Genomic DNA, 21,597 nt, shown 5'->3' on the forward strand with positions numbered 1-21,597 from the left:
AAAAAATTTTTGATAAGCTTTTTACTAAAGGGATTGATGCCATTTTAGTTTTTGTGGAATATTTTGCTTATTTTTGTCGTAACAAATTAATATTTGATCAAATTTCAAATTCCAGTCTCTTTTTTTTTATATTTTAGAATATTATTTTAATAATATTTAAATTTCGATAATTAATATGTTTTTTTTTATTTTTATGTTTAAATTTTGAAAAAAAAAAGTTATTTATGTGGAAAAAAGTATTTTGTTTTTATTTTTTTTACTTTTAGTTACAATAATGATTTAAATTTACTTGATTTGCAACATTCTAATACTAAAAAAAAAGTTTTGAAAAATTTTTTTTGAAAACTTTTTTTTGAAAACTTTGAAATTTTTTTACTTTTTTATATTCTTTTATTACTTTTAAGCCATATACAATCAAAAAATTTTAAAAAAATATTTTTAAAAAAACGATATTTGAGGGGTCTCCACTTGTAAATAAGATCCAAAAAAGAATTAATTTAAATGAGTTACCATGTTTATATAACAACTAAAAAAAAATAAATAAACCAATAGTCTGTTTAACTATAAAAAATTAATTTTATACTATCTTTATTCTTTCCTATCCTTTCTGTATAACCATAAACTCTATTACTTAATATACACCTTAAAAATATTATTCATTCTTCTAACAAGCTGTATTATCTAATGAATATTATGTACAGTTTATTAGCTATCCGTTTTTTATCACATAAAACGGGAAAAAAAATTAAATTTAGACAGTTATAAACAGAAGAATTTTTATAAAAGAATTACGTACTTTTATTTTATGTATTTTTTTTAAAAATAGTTACTTCTAGCTGACAATATTTAAATTAACGTATATAAATCGGTTTTGATTGTCACTAAAAATTTTAATCTTTATGAAAAAAAATATGAATATTATATATTAAATGACCAAAAATTACACATTTTTCTGTATAGCAACGCCAATAATGTAAAAAAAGTTAACGAAAGAGTAGAATTATCTCCCAGTTACATTTTCGAAATTTAGACAAAGCAAGTTGAAGTATCATTAAAAAATAAATATTTTAAAAAATGTGCGTCCGCTTTCTACTAAACAAAAAGTCCAAAATAATAGAAAACGTGATAGTACAACGACTAGTCATAGAGGAGAAAATGGTTCCATTGAACAGGGAAGGTTATTAAGTTATATTATTTGGGAAGGTAGTAAACTAAATAGTTGAAAAAGTACTAGTACCTCTCAATCGAGTGAAAAAGAATGATCAAAAATATCACAAAATAAAAAAAACTTATTTCATTTTGTCATCCTTTGGTTAGAATGTTACACACCAAACTCTAAATGTGAGAAAAAATTTTTCTCAAAATGTATTGTAAATTCTAACTGTCAGAAAAAAAATACTTTAACAAGAAAATATTTAAGAAAAGAAAACATTTTTTTTGAAATAATTATTAAGTGATAATAAATAAATGAACATCAATGTGTAATATTGAGACATGAATATTAAAGCATTTTCTTTAATTTTATTGTTTTAACTCTTTTGTTAGAAGATATAGTGATAATATTTAGCATATAAAGAATAGACTTATAACTAAAAAGTCATTTTATTTTAACATTTTTATAGATTTTATTCTATTGTATGAGTTATTAAATATTTTAATATAGGTTTTGATTATCCAAAAGATATCTTAGTATTAAATCATAGCCACGATAGAAGATAAGTTTGATTAGATATTAAATTTAAATTATCTTATAAGTTTACAACTGAATAACTTTATAATTGTTATAATTGTGATTCAATTTACTGTTGAGTAAAGTATTTCTGATAAATTTTGTCTATTGATGTATCAATATTACGAGAGATATAGTCTAATAATATTTCTGGTCATACCTACGCCATAAACTTTTAAAAATTTTTTCTATATATTCTTTTTTTTCAGTGTTAAATAAGTACTACACATATACCTAAAAAATTAAAAAATTAATTAAACTTTTATAAACTTTCTTTTAAACGTTTTTCACATTTTTATCACCACTGTCAAAAAAAAACTGCGTTTATCTGTAAAAATAGCAAATAAAAAATAACATTTTTTAAATTTATATTTTCCTTATTTTATTAATTGTTACATATATCTATAAATAAAATTAATAAACATTTCTACAACTTACCTAAAATATAAAAAATTATCTTGCAAAAACAAATATTTTGAAAACAGCATTTTAAAAAAAGTAATTAAAATAACAAAACAAAATAAAATTTTATAAATTTACTTTTTATCATCTTTTTACGACCTAAATATATTAATATACATATCTAAAATGTAATAAAATTAAGTAAAGTATTCAAAATTTGCTTTTTAATATTTTTTATTACAAAATAGTTATGTATATCTCAAAAATAACAAAATAAAATAATATTTTTTAAACTTACTTTTTTCCTTGCTTTATAAATTGTATATATATATATATCTATAATAAAAATTAAAAAATATTTTTTTTATTTACCTAAAATATGAAATAGTTTTCTATAAAAAAAGGTAAAATAAGTATGCATAAAATGCAAAAAAAAAAAACATTTTGATAACAGCGTTTTAAGAGTAGTTTAAAAAAAAATTGAAAAATTTTTTTATTGTATTTTAAAAATTAAAACAAGTAAAATTTATTATACACAAATATACAAAATTAATATGGAGGTTTTCTAAAGAATTAATAATAAAATAAATTAGATGAAATTTTAATTTAACTAAAATATTCAATTAGGAATATATTTTCATGTAATAATTTTTATTATTAATATAAAAACAAATAATATTAAAGATAAATTATCATAGCATTAAAAATCATATAAACAATAATAAAAGTTTTTATTACATTAAAAGAAAAAAATAAATAAATAAAAATAAAACATTTTTCAATCAAACAACGATTTTTCAACTATCAAAATTCATGCCAATCTTTCCCATAATTGTAAAACTTGGATTCTTTTTGTTGCAACTAATTCCATGCAATTTTTTGATTCTTCTGTTTGATGATTCAAATCTAATGCAACTTACGACCCACATCGCTCGGTACATACGTCCAAATAATGGATAATGTAACAATGAATGAAGTTTCATTGTACATTTCGAATCAACAAGCATGAAGTCGAATTAAAGGACATGAAACTCATCAATTTCTTGTTCCAGTATGTTGATGTTTTCATCTGATATCTCTTTCTTCTTCATCACAATTTGGCATATATTGAGAATTTTTTCCAACAATTTTTTTGTTTTTAAAAAACACTTGAATCTGCAGTAAAAAATAGTTGAATGCCTTCCATAAAATTCATTAATTTCCATAAAGCTCTGGCTAATGAAAGATGTTCGGATTCTGATAAGGTAAAAGTGTCTTTTCTCCGACAATTTTCAAAAGAAATTTTTTTCCCAAAGAATCCATCTTTAATCACTGTTATAATGGATTGGGACTTCTTATCTTGGCTATTTATTATCCTTATCTGTCTTTCAACCTCCAGCCATTCAACAACATGAATTCGTGACTTCAAATTCCAGTTGTCGTCAAAGTATGATAGTTTTTGGCAGCAACTATACACACAATCAGGCAGAATACCCTCCAACAGATCGTGAAATGCATCTGAATATTGGTTGAATGGGTATCTGACGCTTCCTTCAAAATTTTCATGTCTAAGAATGTTGTTGTTGTTAGCATCTCTGCATTTCTTAACGTTGATAAAGTTTCGGCCTTCAATAACACACGTTCTGCAACATTGTCCTCCACTACCTTGAAAAGACTTCGGAAGATGATAAACATCTTGGAGAAACACGTGATCACCTGCCAAAGCGAATAGTTCAAAAGAAACCACTTTTCCCTTGTAATTGACTTTCAAATTTTGTATATCTTCAAGAATTTTTTTCAATAAACGATCATACTTCGAGTTTTTTGTTACTTCTGACAAAATAATTCCAATTGTTTGAATATTTATCACTTTTAAAGACAATTTTCCTACTTTTTTATTGCCAGATAAAAATAGCTTGAAAGCCACATGAAGAAAAGATCCAGTACTTGTATAAGATCCAAGTACATTGTTGGTTTCAATATCATCTGCATACAAAACAACTTGAAGCTTATCAGTTTCAGAAATGTCCATTTTTTTCATCAAAATTGGAGCAGATATTTTAAGCAGGAGATAATAAAAAAAGATTTTTATCGATTCTAACAGAATCATTGTCAATATCTTTTTTTGACATAATAATTTCATCTGGAGAAGTAGCAAACATATTTCTTATCAATTCTTTTCCTTCTTTAATAATAAGCTACATGATATTCTTAGTAGTACATTTTTTGCGTCAACAGTTTCTAAATTCTTGAATGGCAAAATAGAATCAGTAAGTAATTCTTTTAATTGCCTGAAATATTTTTCAGTTCCAGGGCAATTATTGAAGAAATTCAGCATTAACTTTTTGTAATATTTCTCCCATTCCAAAATTTTATAAGGAAATTTATTATTATTTTCAGATTCTTCTGGAGCTTTATTTATTTCGAGATCTTTATAAAATTTCCAAATATTATCAGAATATTGATCATCTGACACTGGAAGAATTTTTTCAACATTATCTGATAAATTAGTTTCAATATTATCAATTTCCATTCCTTAAAAATTATTTTCATTAATCTTCGAAACATTTGATACATTAGAAAGAGGATTATCCATATGGTTTCTAATAAAATGCTTTTTGTAAGAAGGAGAATTATATTCAATCAAGAAAGATCTTCTTGCTTTGAAAAGTAATTATTTATAATACATGAAAAACTTAAAAATTTTTGTTTGTTTAGTTATAAATTAATTTTATATTATTTTTTGCATTTGTTGTAAAATTATAAAAAACATCATGTAATTTAATAATTTTTTCAATTAACAAAAATATTTTCATCGTATTTAATTGTATATTTTAAAATTCCAAATTTTTATTTGATTAGAAATTAACAAACAATAAGAAAAATATTAATTTTACAATAAATAATTTTTAAGAAATTACAAAATTTAATATTGTATCATTTACTAACATTAAATATTAAATTTTATAATTCTTTTAATAATAATTTTTCAAATATTTTCATAAAACGCTAACCACTGATCTCTGTATTCAATGCATGAATCCTCAATACATAAATTTTTTTTTAACCGTCTACATTTTGAGTGATGATGTTGAAAAAAATGTAATTCAAAATTTTCAACATGAACTTTTACTGAATTTTCTGAATCACAGAAATAAAAACATTTTGGACATCTTACGTACATCTTCAATTTTATATTCTAAAAAAATTAAAATAAGTTTTTTTTAAAATATAAAATTGTTATTTTTATTATTATAACGAATAAAAATTTAACTTTAGAAAATTTTTTGTATGTTATAATGTTTTTCTTCAAAAATTTTATATGTGTGTTAAGAAATTTAACTTAATTGGTAAGTTGTTTGTTGTAAAAGTTTTTTTTTAATTAAACTTATATGATAAACTTAAAAATTAAAAAGTTATGTTGAAATGTACTATTATGTTTATATCGTGATTAATGATTATGCAAGTTTAAATGTAAAACAAAAGATAAATTATGTTTAACAAAATATTTATACATTATTAAATATTATCTTTGATAAAAGTTTATGTTGCATATTTTATTTATTAAAAACAAAGTATTTTATCTAATAAATTTTTATTATTTTTATATTTAATTGTTTAATATTTTATATTAGTTATATATTTATAATAAATGATTTTAATTATTTAATTTCTTTTTATTTTTTTCTTTATATTGTTTTATATTACATGGTAATTCTTTATTTATTAAAAATAATTGTTTATTTTAAGAAAATAGAAAAAATTATATTCTGTAATTGTAATGAAAGCGAAAACAATAAAGGAAATGGTATTTCAAAATTTTCATACTATGATGGCATTTCGGATATTGTAAAAATATGATTGAATTCAATGATCTTTATGAAAAATGTAAATAAAGTCATTCCAAATTGTCAAAAAGAAGAAATTGATAAATCTTCTTTAAATGATTTCAAAAAAATATTTGTAATGGTTTATTACGATCACCAAACCAAAGAATCTATTGAAAGAATACCTGATAAATATATAATATTTATTTATATTGTCGAAAAATTTTTGATGACTTCAGCTTAACTTTGATCAAAAATTACTAATCGTAATTCTTATAACCAAAAAACTGGAAAGAATCTAATTGAATACTTATGGACAAAACTAAATATTGACCAGTTTGAAAAATTTATTTCAGAAGAACACATAAAATTAAGCCTTTCGTTCACGAAGGATGTATTGCACAATAAATTTTTTTTGCATATACTTTCGTAGATCCCACTTTATCATATGTAAAAATTAACAAAATAAAATACATTTATTATTTTTTGTATTCGAGATTGACGGCAAACGTATTTTATAACATTTACAAAAAAATAATTTTTTACTAAAAATTGTACATACAGATATTAAAATAATGCTTTACTTTCAAATAATCAACTTAACAAAGTGATATATTATTATTATTGCAATTTTCACCTTTTATTAATTAAATATAGCTTAAACTAAGGTAAATATTTCAACTTTTTTTTTTGAAATTTTTCTAATACCAAGTAACTTTCTAAATTTTTCTATAAATTATTTATTTTTTTTAAATTTCTTAAAAATTATTGTTTTTTTTTTTAAATTTTTTTTTCATTTCCTGTATTTTTTATGTTAGAAAAAGTAAAAAAAATTATATATACGTAACCTCAACTAGAAAAAATTCTCTCATGGTTACTTTGACAAAATAAAATTTCATTTTTGAAGAAAAAAAATGAAGGTATAACTTTAATTATCAAAACGAAGAGTCACCTTTCAATTAATCATGAAATATCTATTCCTTCGTTTTTTATTATAATATGTAAAAAAAATTCGTGTTTGTTATAAATTTTATTATTCAATTTTTTTAAAATTATACATTACAAATAAAAAAGAATTGTACGTATTTTGCATGATAGTCAATCATTATTTTGATCTTTAAAATATCGTATATTTTCACTAAAATAATATTCAAGAAATAAAAGAATAATGTGTTTTTGTTAAAAAAATATAAGCGTTTTTTGGCATTTTGAAGGTAATTTTTTACAATTTTTTGAATAAACTTTTTTTTTACTTTTATGTATCAAATTATTAAAAATAATCATGGTATTTTTTTTAAGAATCTATTAAATCTTAAAAAATAATTATTTTTTTTTTTATATTTTTTGAAATATAAATATATTTAGAAATAATTTTCTATAAAGAATATCTTTTTTTCAATTTTTTTATTATATAAATTAATTTATTATTAGATTAATAATTTATAATAATGTACTTATTATTGAAATTATCAAACATTTTTGTAAAATGTTTGTACATATTATAATAATTTTTTTAAAAGTTTCACAAACTGACAAAATATAAAACTAAATTAAGTATATTTAATATTAAAAAAATATAAAGTATTGTACCAAAATATATATATTAGAATGTAGTGTAGTAATATTATTGTATTGTTTTTTTTATATAGTAATAAAGTAGTTTCATAAACAGAAATAATATTTTAAATTACATTTTGCAATAGATTTATTGTGAATAGTTAAAATTTATAACTTTATTTTCATAATTTAGTTCAAAATTTTATGTATTCATAAAAAAAATTAATTCTCAATATAGTACTAATAAATAGTTTTTTTTTGACCACATCTAAAAAGCCGTAAATTAGTTTTAAACAATTTAATTTTAACTAAAAAATCTTCAAAAATTACAGAATTTTTCGCCTAATCATCTTATTTAAAAAATTAATTTATAAAAAGTTATGGCTTATTAACAATTTTTTTGAAAAAAAAAATTCATTTTTTGATTATCTCAAAAACGAATAAAGCTACAAAACTTTATGGTACTTAAAATGTAGCACTTTAAATTCTTGAGAAGTACTTTTTTTTGTGATAAATTGTTCTTTTTAAAAATTATAGAACATTAAAAAATAAAAAAAATCAGAAAACTTTAAGAATAACTTAAAGCTTATATCTTGCTTTAAAATTATTTTTTTTAATTTGTTAATAAGGAAAACGGTTTTTTCCGACCTTTCTTTACCTATACCTTAATTGATATCTCAAAATCACTTGAAACAATAATTTTGCAGAAAATATTGATGCTATTTTTTTTTTCTTATACTGCATATCTCAATGAAAAAATTATTTTACTTATCGTTATTAACACGTTTTTTTACACTATAAACATTTATTAAAACTTTAATTTTCAAGAATAATTTTTTGAAAGTCATTTCTCTTTTATATATATAGGATAAACAAAATACAATTGAAAATTATATATATAAGATATCTATTGTCATAAACTTTATCATTGAAACAGATTTTGAAGAACAAAAAAAGACGTTGTTAAAAACTTTTTATAAATTATGTAAATAATGAAAAATTGTATTTATTTAATTATGAATGCAAGACATTTTTACTATATAAACAATTTTTTAAAATTATTTTAAAACATACATTTTATAAATTCCAGTTTAATTATATTATAGTTAAAAATTTTTTTTCTAATTTATTAGATATAATTAACAAATTTGAGTTACTTAAAAATATCATTTAAATAATAAATGGACAAAAAGGTTTGTCATTTTAACAAAATGTATTGAATAAAAAATTATTTTTGTATATTTTTACAATCAAAGTTGTATAAAAATTAAGAAAAATAATTATTAAGAATTTTTAAATATAAAAAAATCAAAAAGTTTCAACAAAAAGACTTTCTGGCGGGGAATCGAACCCCGGTCTCGCACGTGACAGGCGCGGATACTCACCACTATACTACCAGAGATGTTATTTTGAATACCAAATCTTTTCTAACAATACATTTTAAAAATTATTCTAAACGTTTAAAAAATAAATGTCTAAAAAATAAAGATTAATTTAAAATATATAAGCAGCTTTAAGTAAATTTGAAGAAATAAAAAAACAATAATTGAATTATTAATATTTAAAATAAAGAATAATTTATTTCTTATAATTCATAAATATTAAATTTAAAAAATAATAATTTAAGACAAAAAGTAATAGATATGTTTATCGAGAATCGAATTTAAAATTGGTGATATATAAAGTAGAGACATTAAAACAATATTCTTAAAATATTCATTCTAAAGTTAAAAAAAATTAAACAGATTAATAAAAAATAATTTTAAATAAATATTATGGTATACTTTTTTTAAACATATTCTTTTGCATAAAAAGTTATTTATCTTAATAAACACAAAATATCTTTGAAAATTTTTAAAAGAATAAAATTGTTATTTTAATAAATATTATATAAAAATTTTAATTTTTTGCATCTGATAGTAGATATTAAAATTTATAATTTTATGATCACTTTTTAAAAAAATTTTAAATTTCCATTTTATTAACTATCAAAAATTTTCCAGGTATTTTAGCTTTAATTATTAATAATACTCGTAAAATAGTATTTTTATTATTAAATAGCAAATAAATAAGATTAAAGTTTATTTCTGGTGTTATTTGTAGAAGAGGATTTCTATAAGATTTTATTTTATAATGCCTTTAAAAATTATTTCTAAATAATAAATATTAAATATTAAGTTATACAATTACAAAATACTCACCCCCTATACTTTAGAGAAAACTTATACTTCCTAGATTACAATACAATAAACGAGACCTCAGAATGAGTCCTTAAACCTCAACCCTATAGTAAATAAATTAGAAATAAATCTTAGACGTAACACGTGATTAAATAAAATGATTAAATATATTTCTACGAAGTTAACAGTTTTTTAAATAGATAAAAAATGATGACCAAACCATCACACAATGATTACAGTTTCACTAAATATACAAATTATAATATAGTAGATAAATTTAGATTATATATTATATTAGGTTGTCCCATATGAAATGAGCCACTTATACAAAAAACTTTTAAACGCGCATAACTCGAAGATAAATTAAGATTTTTATTTAAAATAACAACCATTAGAATCTACACATTGTTGCTACCGCAATGGTAATTTTTTTATTTTATTTAAATAAAAACTTTTGTCCCTGAAGCTGATAAAGTCTCTAAAGGCAGATTTTATAGCTTTTTCGTTTTTGAAAACTGTTTTGAAGCTTCATTCTTATCAAACTACTGAATCCGGTCTCCCACGCTTTTCATTCTTAAGGCTTTTATTTTTTTCTTTGAGCTTCTTAAACCGTTTTTTTGCAATCGCACGGCTTACTAATTTCTTTCCAAATGCTTCATTTATATTTCGTGCTGTTTTTGAAGCACTAGTTCCTTTTTTGAATTCATATAGAAAAATAGTGCGAATTTCACTAGTACAAAGCATTTTTTTAAATTGATAAAAAAATGGTGATGATGTGGTTGTTTTTTTATGATTCTTTTGTTATTTTGTGGAAGAGATTAAGACGAATCAAACGTGATGCTTGACATTATTTTATCATAACTAGTTAGTTGATAGCGTCAGTTTAAAGAGATGGGTATATAAAATGGCTCATTTCATATGGGACAATCAAATATATTCTTACATCTCTCTTTTTAAGATCGAACATTAGATTTACTGGCTATTAGTTTTCTATTAGCTTGAGATAGATATTTAACTTTAGTTCCAAGATCTTCAATAACTTTTACAGGTTCAATGTAGTTGATGTCGAATTTTAAAGCCTTGTTTTTATTTTTTAAATAAATTTCTTTACCTTGTCTATATGATTTTATCTTTGGTATATTTTTATTGGTTTTTGAATTTATGTTTAGACAATGTTGGTGATGGTTTTCACTTGCTATTTGTCTTGCCATATTTGTCTTTTCCATTATTTCATAATGCGTAGAGTTGGTTTCTAGTAGTATAGTGTAGAATTTTTTTAAAAATAAGTCTAAGCATGACGGTGGCTTTCGGTAGTACATAAGTTCAAATGGTGTTGATTGAAGTGATTCTATATTTGAGGTAATGTAGTTGTAGGCGATGAAAGGTAGATAGATGTCCCATTCTTGTCCTGTAATTTCCACAAGTTTATAAATAGATGATTGAATTGTTCTTAAACTTCTTTCACAGATTGAATTTGATTGACTATAATAATGTGTTCCTTTTTCCACTTTTATGTTAAGTTTTTCTAGATAAATTTGAAATAAATTGCTTTTGAAATTTCCAACATTGTCTGTTCTAATAACATTTGGAAATCCAAACTTTAAGAATATTTCATTTGTTAATATTTTTTAACTTCTTCATGCGTTTGATTTTTCATTGCAAATAGAAATATATATCTGCTACCATTATCTATGATATTGATAATATATTTTTGTTTTTTAGATCCCGGAGTTTTTATAGGACTTTCAAAGTCTATTGATAATTCACTCATTGGATAAGACATAGGTATAACTTTCATAAGTAAATTTATTTTTTTTGTAATATTTCTTCTTTTGCATATTTCACAAGTATTTAAGTATGCACTAAGTTTTTTCGCAATGTAAGGTATATAAAGTTTTCGGTTAATAATTTTTTTTTGTTTTTATGAAGCTATAGTGAGAGTTAAAGTCGTGAGCTATTCTGAATATTTTTCTGGTGATTGAATCTGGGATGTATATCAATTCTTTTACATCATCTTTACTTTCTCCTTTTTTTAAGACTTTAACTATGCTATTTTCATCTTTAAAAACATAGTGTCCTTTTTTCAATTTTCTATTCTACTTGTATCTCTTTTATATTAATAATAAAGCTATCTTTTAAATTGTTGGGACTCCAATAAGAATTCATCTTAAAAATTTTACTATAATAATTGATTAATAAATAAAAGAAAAGTATATTAATATAGTGTAGCATTATATTATAATATCTTCACCGTTATTAAATTGTTTTATTGTATTATTACCCTAAAAGAGAAAGAACTTTAAACTTTCTTATTACAAAATTTCTATATAAGAATTCAAAAAATTATGACTTCTTCATTTTATGATTATTGTAATTTTGTTATGATAATTGTAATATATTTTTCTTTTCTAAAATTGTATTAATTTTTTTAATTTTAGAGGTTTCTAATAATTTCATACTTTAAATTTTGTAATTAATTTTAATTGTCCTGAGTTAAATAGTTAATTAATTGTTAATTAGTAAGTTAGATTATTTGTTTGATTTTCCTAATTTCTTTCTAGAAAAGAAAACGTTTTCTATATTTTATTAATTGTAAAATTAAAAAAATTTAATAAAAATTATTAATAAAGTGAAGTGTTCTTTTAGAACAAATTGAGAATCTATATTTATAGCCATATCAAAGCTGCTGGCTATAAAAATATATTTTGCTCTGTTCATTTTTTTTCAATTTATAAGTATACCCAATTTTATATAATTATTATTAAAACTATTAAATTTGATTTTTAATTTTTCTAAACAATTTGTTTTTATTAGTTTAATTTTTTTATGAATAAATCTTTTATAAAAATAAAATATTTTTACTATATTTATTTCACTACTATATATTATTATATACATACATTTCAATATTAATTTTAATAAGACATGAAATGATAAATTTTTATTAAAGTATCTTATAATGCTTGTAAAATATCAATGTATTTAATTTATTTTAAGTAATTTCGTGTTAATATTTCTAAGTAAAACTGATACTTTTAATACGAAAATATTTTACAATTTAAAACAAATATATTGTATTTAATTTGCATCCTAATTTCTTCTATTTTCTTTGTATATTTTTATTAAAAAAATATAACATCTAAAATGTTTATATATAAAACTTTTTTATATTAAATAGAAAAATGCAGTTTTTTTAAGTAAAAATATATATCAGCGATAAATTAATAAACTAATATTTATAAATTATTTTTAATCTCTAATTAAAAGAATTTTTAATAAATGATATATTTACAAAAAATTTTATAATTTTATAATAAAATAAAATGTTGATTAACTAAATTAAAAAAATATAAAATACTGATGTGGTAAATAATTAAACAAATTCAATTTAATAATTGAAAAAGGTTTAAATATAAAAAAATTTTTTTAATAAAGATTGTGATTTTTATTAAATAATTTTTTGTAGAAATCACATTTTTTTTTGTTCATGAATTTAAAATTCTACAAACTAATTACAAAAAAATTATAGAAATTAAAGTTATTATAAATAAATAATATTTGAATAGCTATCAAAATTTTTTGATTCGCTTTTTAAAATAGAATCTTATGATTAACAATAGTGTTCTCATAAAATCAACTACAGTACTTGTTGTTATTATAAGTGAATATTTGATATCATAGCACTTAAATAATTTTATGATTAAATAAAAATTATTATAAGTTTTACGAGGCTAACACCAGGGAAGGAGATAAATCAATAATTTATTACTATCAAATATCAGCACAATTTATAATTAGAATTTTTTTTGTCTTTTGTAGCCACCTAAAGTCACAGATCTAATAATACAAATTAAAATTACTTACAAAAGATATCGTTAAACTAAATTCGTCACCTAAATGGTGGATAGACACTTAATATGGACTTAAACCTCTAAAATATTAAAAATTATTAGATTAGAAATCCGACCACAATATTGTTAAAAAAGATCACAAAATAGAAAAATGGTTACACAATTACTAATAAATAGTTACAAATTTGATGATAAACGGTTGTGAATCAATCCGTAATCGCGCTTTAGGAAAAAATGTGTATCTTTGAAAAGATTTACTCCTCCTTTTACTATTATAACTAAATCATTTAAATAATATAACAGCAGAAATAGTGTTTTTTTTTTATAAAACTTTATACTATTTATAATATTTTTAAAAACTTAATTTTGATTATTTCTATTATAGCTAATTTGTTAAAAATTATTATTAACAAATGTGTTTATCTTTATTTTAAAAAATGCTGATATTTATAATTTCACAAAATTTTTTATTTTTAATGAAAAAATATTTTTATTATATTTTTTTAAAATCAATATATTTGATATTTACAAAGATAATTAAAAATTTTTTTAAAGTAAAATAATGATTTAATATATTTTTTTATGCTAACACAAAAAAAATAAAAAAAGTAAATAATTAACAATTTATTTTTTTAAATTAAAATTCACCTCTCTCAAAGCAGAAAGAAAGGCTGTCTATAGATTTTTACTATATGCCATATGCCACGCAAATTTTGACAGTTTTTCTTTAATATTCTTCTTCTTCCGAGTTCTTAGCAGAATCAAAAGTTTTTATCTATTCAAACTACTTTTGATAGAGTCTACATAAACTTCAGACTCAATATACGAGAAATTTTTACTTTAATTCACAGTATTATGTTGGAATCTAAGCTCTTCTTCAATTTTATTATATTCCTTTTAAAAGTCAGTGTGCATAATGAAGCAGGGTGCTACATCTTTCTTAATAATACCTAGAATGTTTTATTGTTCTGTTTTTCAACAGTAACAGCAAAAATACGTCTTTTCTTTGTTTTGGTAACGTTTTCTACGACAGAAATCCCACCATAATGGTAGCCTCTATTATATTTTTTTTTTATCCTTTTTCATTTCATCAATTTTCATCACGATTCCTTTTCTACTTATTATGAACTAATTTTTGTCGATTTATCAGCAACAAGTCGACGAAAATTGCTTTACTGCACTGATTTGTAGAGTATCTAAAGATAAAAGTGCTTTTTCAAATCTAGTTTTCCTCCACATGTTGGACATTCAAAGTTTTTTTGAAGAATTTTTTCGTCTTGAAGCAAGTTCAAGCAACTTTTTTTTTATTAAAAGTTTCGAATAGAGAATTCATTTTTGACAAAACTGGTATTGTAATTTTTTAAATAAATTTTTTAAATAAAAAGTTAATTATCAATTTTGTAAGTTTATTTTTAAAATTAAATTATTTTCTTTATTTTTAGAAGATTTAAGTTATTTGAAAAATTTGAATATAAAAAAAAATTTTTTTTGAAACCTTTTTGAAACTTTTTTTTTACTTCATATGATTATCATATGTTTCATTTACTATTTATTTTATTAAATTGTTAGAAACTTTTTAAATACTTTGTTTATTTTGATTTTTATTATTTTAGCATGTTAGTGACTCTAAAAGAGATCTAATTTTTCTTTTTTTAAAGTTTTTGTTACTAAGAGTTTTTTAAATGAAATTGTTTACTATAAAATTTATTAAACAATGTAAAAATATTCAAAAATAACTTAATCTTTTATTTTAAAAAGAATAACAAATGATAAATAAACTAGAATCTTTTTATTTATGAGTACAAAATAATATAATTTTTTTTAAAGCTACAATAAAGTTACTAGGCTAAAAAAATCAAGATAAGTTTTTAATTTTATCCAATACTTTGTTATAAGAAATGTATATATATATATTAAAGATGAATTAAAATAATTATAAGATATTAATTTTATTTTATTTTTTAAATAATATACAAAAAAAATTTTTTTTATTAATTATTTGATATTACAACTTAAATTTTTAAAAATGACTATTTTTTGTTTTTAATTATAATCATAGATAATTTTTTTTTCTCATAGTTTTTTTGTTTCTGATAAGACTGTTTTTGAATATTTTTATTAATATTTTTTAAACAATAAATATATATCAGTTAAATATACTTAATTAATTGTAGTCTTATTGCTTCAGTAATAAAATAAAATTATTGGCCAGTAGTCCTGATTATTAGTCCAGCCTCACCAAAACAACACAAGCGCTTAATTAAATTTTTATTTATAATAAAAATTAATAATTGAGGAAGAGACTTAAGATAATATAAGACAATATAATATAAGACGCGTCTCTTATTCTGGAATCGCAATTTTTTTCAAAAAGGTACAAAATTATTATTAACTTACACAAATATTATAATTAAATATTTATACAGAACAACTAATTCCTTTTATAGGATTAAGTTAAATTTACTTCTAAAATTACAGAAAATATTAATACAATAGGAAAGGCTTCCAGAATAAGATAACAAATAATGATAAAATGATAATAATGAATTTTTCTACAAATGAGAAACTTTAAATAGGTTAATTGCCCTTCTTTAAGCTAGGTAAAGCGAAGCTAATTGATAGATTTGATGAAAAGAGAGATTAAACACACTTATGTGGCTGGAACACATTACTCTCCCAATAAAACTATATTCGATACTTTATATCTATTTTTTCTTTATATAACATATAAATATATATATTCACCGAATTTAATAATACCTAAAATTTTATTGGTTTATTATAACACGTAATATTTATAATAAATATTATTTAAATTTGAAAGATAAAGAAAAATGAAAACAAACTATACAAAAATTAATCCAAAATTGAAGAAAAATTAATAAAACAGATTATTTAAAAAAAAGAAAGAGGTTTATTTAAAAATAAACAAAAATACAATAAATATGGGAAAGAAATACCAGTAAAAAAAATATAATTAAAAATTTAGCTTTCTTCTAAGTTAATTAAACTGGAATTCAGCAGACTTAATCTCCCACTATACCGCTCTATCTTCTTTACATTTTTTTCTTTTTCCTCTCCTATTGAAATATTAGCTTTTTCAGTAGCTTTTGCAAGCTTCTTTTACAGTTCTGCAATTTTTTGCTTTAAGACATCTATCTCTTTATCCTTTTCTTTAATCTTTATAGAGTTTCTTTTATATTTTTACTTATTTATTATTAAAAGCTACAATATAAGCTTGAAGCTTTTGATAATAAAGATCATTCATGATTAATGAATGATCTACTACTATTTCAGTGTTCTCTTTCTGAAACTTTTCGATTACTTTAAATTGAATCTATTTTAAAGCATCATCATCAAGAAAATCTTTCACCATATTTCCTACTTCATTCTTATAACTGAAAGCAAATCCTAAACTTTCAATTATAGGTGTTATTTTAAGCAGAAATTGAGACGGATTTTTTTGCATCTCCTGAAGATTAAGCTTTCTGTATTTAGCAGCAACCATAAAGTATAATGCTCCCTGTACATTATTCATTACAGTGTATATTTTAGTGCATTCATTAGCTGCTATTTTTTTAAGATCATTCGGTTGATCTTCTAAAATTGCCAATAATTCACTTATTGTGCTTCTTTCTATATATTTTTCAGATCATATTACAGTAAAGAAGTCTTTCTAAAAGCCATTTTTTATAGTCTGTTCTGTAGAATTTTTGGACATTTTTACATTCTTTTAAATTTGTTAATTTTAATCCTTCTAAAGAAAACGTGCTGAAATAAAATAAAAAAAACATTTGATAAGAAAATGTTAGTTTCAATGCAAGTTTTCTTTTTAATGTTATGTACGTACTAAAAATAATTTTTGTAAATTTGAATATTATACATATTTATAATTTTTTTTTAAAAATTCATTAATATTTCACTATATTATTGATACTAACATAAAAATTTTATAAAAAATCAAAGTTTTTTTTATTTATATTTTTCCTCTTTCAAAAGAGAATTAAAAGCTGCACATAAACGTTTATACTTTGCTTGGTTCCAGCTAAATTTCCACAGTTTTTTATCTATGTTATTTTTGTCTAGCTTTGAATGGAATTAGTACTATGTATTTATTTCAATTGTTTTCTGTGGAATTTGCGTGCACTCCAACTTTTCGATGTTTGAAGTGCTTATTTTGATTCATTGTTTTATTTTGAAATCAAATTGTTTCTTAAATTCCATTATTTCCTTTCCAGATATCAGTAAGATAATATAGTTGGGTGTAACATACATCTTTTCTTTATTTTTTCAACGCTTTTTACAACAGAAGCTTTATCAATGCGGTAGTTTTTATTTTACTTTTTTTTGCCTATTTTTTTTTCGCCGATTTCTACAACAATTTCTTTTTTCATTGAATCAGTAACAAGCTGGCAAAATAAGTTTAAAAAGGCGATTGCTGTTGTACTATTACATCTAATATTAATTAATTCAGTAGTCAACGCCGTTTTTGAAAGTTATGAATATGCACAAAGAAAAACATTTTTTAGCGACAAACATTTTTTAGCAAAAAATGTTTTTTTTTGCATTGATATGTAAGTTATTAAAGAAAAATTGTTAATTGAAATTTAGTTTCTTTTTCACAAACTTAACATTTCATGTTTTTTTTAAAGAATTTCTTCATCTTAGAGTAATTTCAAAATAGAATTTTAATTATTGAAAGATTTTGTAAAAGTTTTTATTTTTGGTAATTCTGGCATTTTAATTTTTTTGAAATTTGTAAAAAAAGTATATTATCAATTTTTTTAAATTTATTTTTTTTATTTATTTATATGATTATTTTTGTTATTTATGTATAAATTTTATTTTACTTTTTAATGTTTTATTTACTATCTAATATATTTATTTGTTCAAAACTTTTTAAAAAGTTAATAAATTTTTTTAGAAAGATTTAGTACGATTGAGACTTAAAAAAGATCCTAAAGTTTCTTTGTCAAGACATCATATTGTACAATACTTATAATTATCAAAAAATAGCTGTATTTTTTGAACATAAAATTTAAATTATTCTAGGTTAGAGTTTGTAATTGTCATGAGAAACTTCTAAAAATGGTTATCTAATTTATATCTGTTAAAAATCTTATAATATTAACACTTCTTCATTTCGTTTGTGTTAGTTTCTAATAATTTATCACTAATTAGTATTTTTATGTTTTTTATGTTAATTTCCTTCGAGTTAATGGTTTTTTTAATTGAGAAGTTTTCTCTCGTAATGTCAGTAGTTATTCCTATGTTATTTAGTAAGTATATGACATCAACTATATAAGTTTTTAGTTTGTTATCTTGTGTTAGTGAGTCATATATGTAACATAGGTATTTAGTTGATATGTTAATTTCTGGGCCAGTACTAGTATATGCGTTAATACCTAGGTTGATCATTCCTAATCTAAAAAAATCATTCATATTTGTTATTCCTCTTCGTACCATTTTTCTTGGTAATTAAATTTTAACGGTTAATGAAGTTTATAATATTTGGTGGTTTTAAGCTAGTTTTCATTTTATTAGTATATTTTTTTTCTTACATATTTTAATTCCTTGGTTTTTAGAACTTCCAAATATCATGCTAGAAGATAGGTATTCTATCAAAAGTTTTAGTGTGCTAGCTATTAATTTTGTTACGAATTAAAGTGATAAGTTTATCTTATGAATCTCTGTTAGTATTTCTGTATTTTACTAGTAACTTTTTTATTTAAAGCGTTCAGATTTGTTTATTCATTTTGTGTTATTCCTTGATATTTATAGCTTTCATTTTTTGCAAATTAGTGGGAATCCAAGAATTGGATTAGCTTTGTTATTAATGTTAAATGTTGTACATTTATTATTGTTAATACTTAGTCTTATGTTATTACTCAAAAATTTTAATATATTTATTTGTTTTTCTTGGGATTTTCTTGTATTAACGTATAACTTTAAATCATCCATATACCACTGATGGTTAGTGATTATTGGTAACGACGATTTGAAACTTTTTATTTTATTAAAACGGAAACTTATGCTTGTAATACTCATACAAAGCAGTAGAAGAAACATATAGTCTTTTTGTGGAACTTTTCTACTTATTTTGAATGAATCTTTACTATTTTTATAAACTTTTAATTTTTACTGTGCCACGAGTCAGTTAGTGTTAATAGTGTTTTTATTGTGATTAATAGGAATAGAAGTATATTTATTATTTCTCTTAGCTATCTGTGGTCTATATTGTCAAATGCCTTACAAAAGTTTTTTTCGATAACATGTATGTTAGTATTTTTCTGTCTATTAGCTATTTATTACTATGAATGCATCATTTCAAATTACGTCCGTGAATCCACTTCGTCTTTTTTTAATGCTTTTTGCTCAACTAGAAATATAAGTGAGTCATTTAGTAATGGGTCTAATCCTTCGTTAATTAAGGTTGTTAGTAATTTAAATTTGTGATTTAGACATGTTATTAGCTGGTAGTTAGTTAGGACAGTAGAAACTTTTTCTTCAAATATTAAGTGCGTGTTACCTTAAGTATCGTTATTATTAAGTATTTTTGTGTTACCTAGCCATATTTATGTTATCCATTCTATTGATACATTTTTTTTTGTTACTGGAAAATATTTATACCACATAGAATGAATTTCATATGGTCAAGTTGTTTTCCAGTTATCTTTCTTATCTATTAGTTAGATTTATTTCTAATTAATAGGTATTCGGATTCTTTTGAACTTATCCAAATTTTTTTTAGTACTAAATAGAAATTCATTTAATATTGGATTAAAAGTTAGTTTTTCTTTATTTTTATTAGGGCATATAAATAAGTGAAAAAGTTTAGTGCAACATTGTTATCAAAATCTTTATTTTTGTTTTTATTTTTCTTAATCGTTTTAAAAAGTCTCTTTTTGTAAATTCAATTAGTAATTTAAACATTTTAAATTTATTTTCGAAAGTTTTATTTGTTATTTCTAGTTACTCTACTTCGTTGATTAAATAAGGTAACAATTCTGTTATTTTGTGAATTCTAAATTTCTTTTACGCTCTTCTAATTCTAATTTTATCTTTTTTCTTTTCTATCATTGTTAAGTATATATAAAGTTATAATTATGTCTTTTTACAATTCTACTTGCGACTTTTTTTTTATTTAGACTTGTTTTTTGTTAGCTGTTTTTCTATTGGTGCTTATTTCTAAGTATCTCTGATATGCTATCGATTTTATTAATGTGAATTTGACTATAAATCTAAATTATTTTTCGTTATCTCGTTATCTACTACTGTATTATATTTGTTATTTTATATCAATGTTAGATAATTCTTTTAATAGTTTTAACAAAAAATTTGTTTAATATTATATTAATATTTGTAAGGTTTATTATTTTTTCGCCTAACATTTCAAAAGCAAATATTTGGAGTGTTAAAATTATGTTAACCGTGTTAAATTTTTCGTCAGTTAATTTAGTAAATATTTCTTGATTGTCCATTAGCTTATTGGTAATATTAGTTAAATTGTTAACTTCTGACAGCGTTCAATTTACTGTATAACCTAGTTTAACCGTTTCTTTAGTTAGAATTTTATTTTCTTTAGTACTTATTATTAAATCTATATATACTGCTAGCTAGTTAGTCTGTATCTACTTTCCATATAGTTTTCTATTGTTAAAGGCAGTTATTAGTAGTAAATCTTTATGTAAATTTGTATCATATCTAATTCCTAAGTATTCATCTGTCAGTTTAAATTTATTTGTATAAATTGCTTGAATACTAGGTTTTTTCGTGTTAGTTCTACTTTTACATGTTATACTATTAGGGCTACTTTCCATGGAATTATTTTTGCATAATTTTTTCTGTGTTGGACTACTAGATATTGTAAAGCACATCTTTTCCGCAAGCATATAAAAGGCCCTACAACTGCTGAATAATCAGTCAGTCTAAATCTTACATTTATTATTTTATAAATGTATAATGTTTGTTTGTAATTAAATAAAAGGTTTACATGGAGGTTCCACCGATTATTTTAAAACACTTTGCTACCTACATTTCATTGAAACTTCTTTTAAATATAAACAAGAATA

The 21,597-nt window shown here is 21.3% G+C and overlaps 6 protein-coding genes across 6 annotated transcripts; all 6 read right to left on the reverse strand.

The window, feature by feature from the left end:
* Positions 1-3,269: 3,269 nt before the first annotated feature.
* On the reverse strand, positions 3,270-4,142 carry SRAE_0000065600 (Hypothetical protein; the record flags this gene model as incomplete). The annotated part of the gene is made up of 1 exon (XM_024646575.1): positions 3,270-4,142. One exon carries the CDS (start codon positions 4,140-4,142, stop codon positions 3,270-3,272), a length of 873 nt encoding a protein of 290 aa, XP_024500743.1.
* A 138-nt stretch (positions 4,143-4,280) lies between these two features.
* Positions 4,281-4,643, reverse strand: SRAE_0000065700 (Hypothetical protein; the record flags this gene model as incomplete). Its single annotated transcript, XM_024646576.1, has 1 exon — positions 4,281-4,643. One exon carries the CDS (start codon positions 4,641-4,643, stop codon positions 4,281-4,283), a length of 363 nt encoding a protein of 120 aa, XP_024500744.1.
* A 456-nt stretch (positions 4,644-5,099) lies between these two features.
* On the reverse strand, positions 5,100-10,418 carry SRAE_0000065800 (Hypothetical protein; the record flags this gene model as incomplete). The annotated part of the gene is made up of 2 exons (XM_024646577.1): positions 5,100-5,309; positions 10,311-10,418. The coding sequence occupies 2 exons, from the start codon at positions 10,416-10,418 to the stop codon at positions 5,100-5,102; spliced, it is 318 nt and encodes a 105-aa protein (XP_024500745.1).
* Positions 10,419-10,627: 209 nt separating this feature from the next.
* SRAE_0000065900 (Ribonuclease H-like domain-containing protein) lies at positions 10,628-11,472 on the reverse strand (the record flags this gene model as incomplete). Its single annotated transcript, XM_024646578.1, has 2 exons — positions 10,628-11,199; positions 11,418-11,472. The coding sequence occupies 2 exons, from the start codon at positions 11,470-11,472 to the stop codon at positions 10,628-10,630; spliced, it is 627 nt and encodes a 208-aa protein (XP_024500746.1).
* A 5,390-nt stretch (positions 11,473-16,862) lies between these two features.
* On the reverse strand, positions 16,863-17,063 carry SRAE_0000066000 (Hypothetical protein; the record flags this gene model as incomplete). Its single annotated transcript, XM_024646579.1, has 1 exon — positions 16,863-17,063. The coding sequence occupies one exon, from the start codon at positions 17,061-17,063 to the stop codon at positions 16,863-16,865; it is 201 nt and encodes a 66-aa protein (XP_024500747.1).
* Positions 17,064-21,156: 4,093 nt separating this feature from the next.
* Positions 21,157-21,417, reverse strand: SRAE_0000066050 (Hypothetical protein; the record flags this gene model as incomplete). The annotated part of the gene is made up of 1 exon (XM_024646580.1): positions 21,157-21,417. One exon carries the CDS (start codon positions 21,415-21,417, stop codon positions 21,157-21,159), a length of 261 nt encoding a protein of 86 aa, XP_024500748.1.
* Positions 21,418-21,597: the final 180 nt, after the last annotated feature.

The sequence above is a fragment of the Strongyloides ratti genome, scaffold srae_scaffold0000006 (genome assembly GCF_001040885.1).
Source record: "Strongyloides ratti genome assembly S_ratti_ED321, scaffold srae_scaffold0000006".
In the NCBI taxonomy this organism is placed as follows: Eukaryota; Metazoa; Nematoda; class Chromadorea; order Rhabditida; family Strongyloididae; genus Strongyloides; species Strongyloides ratti.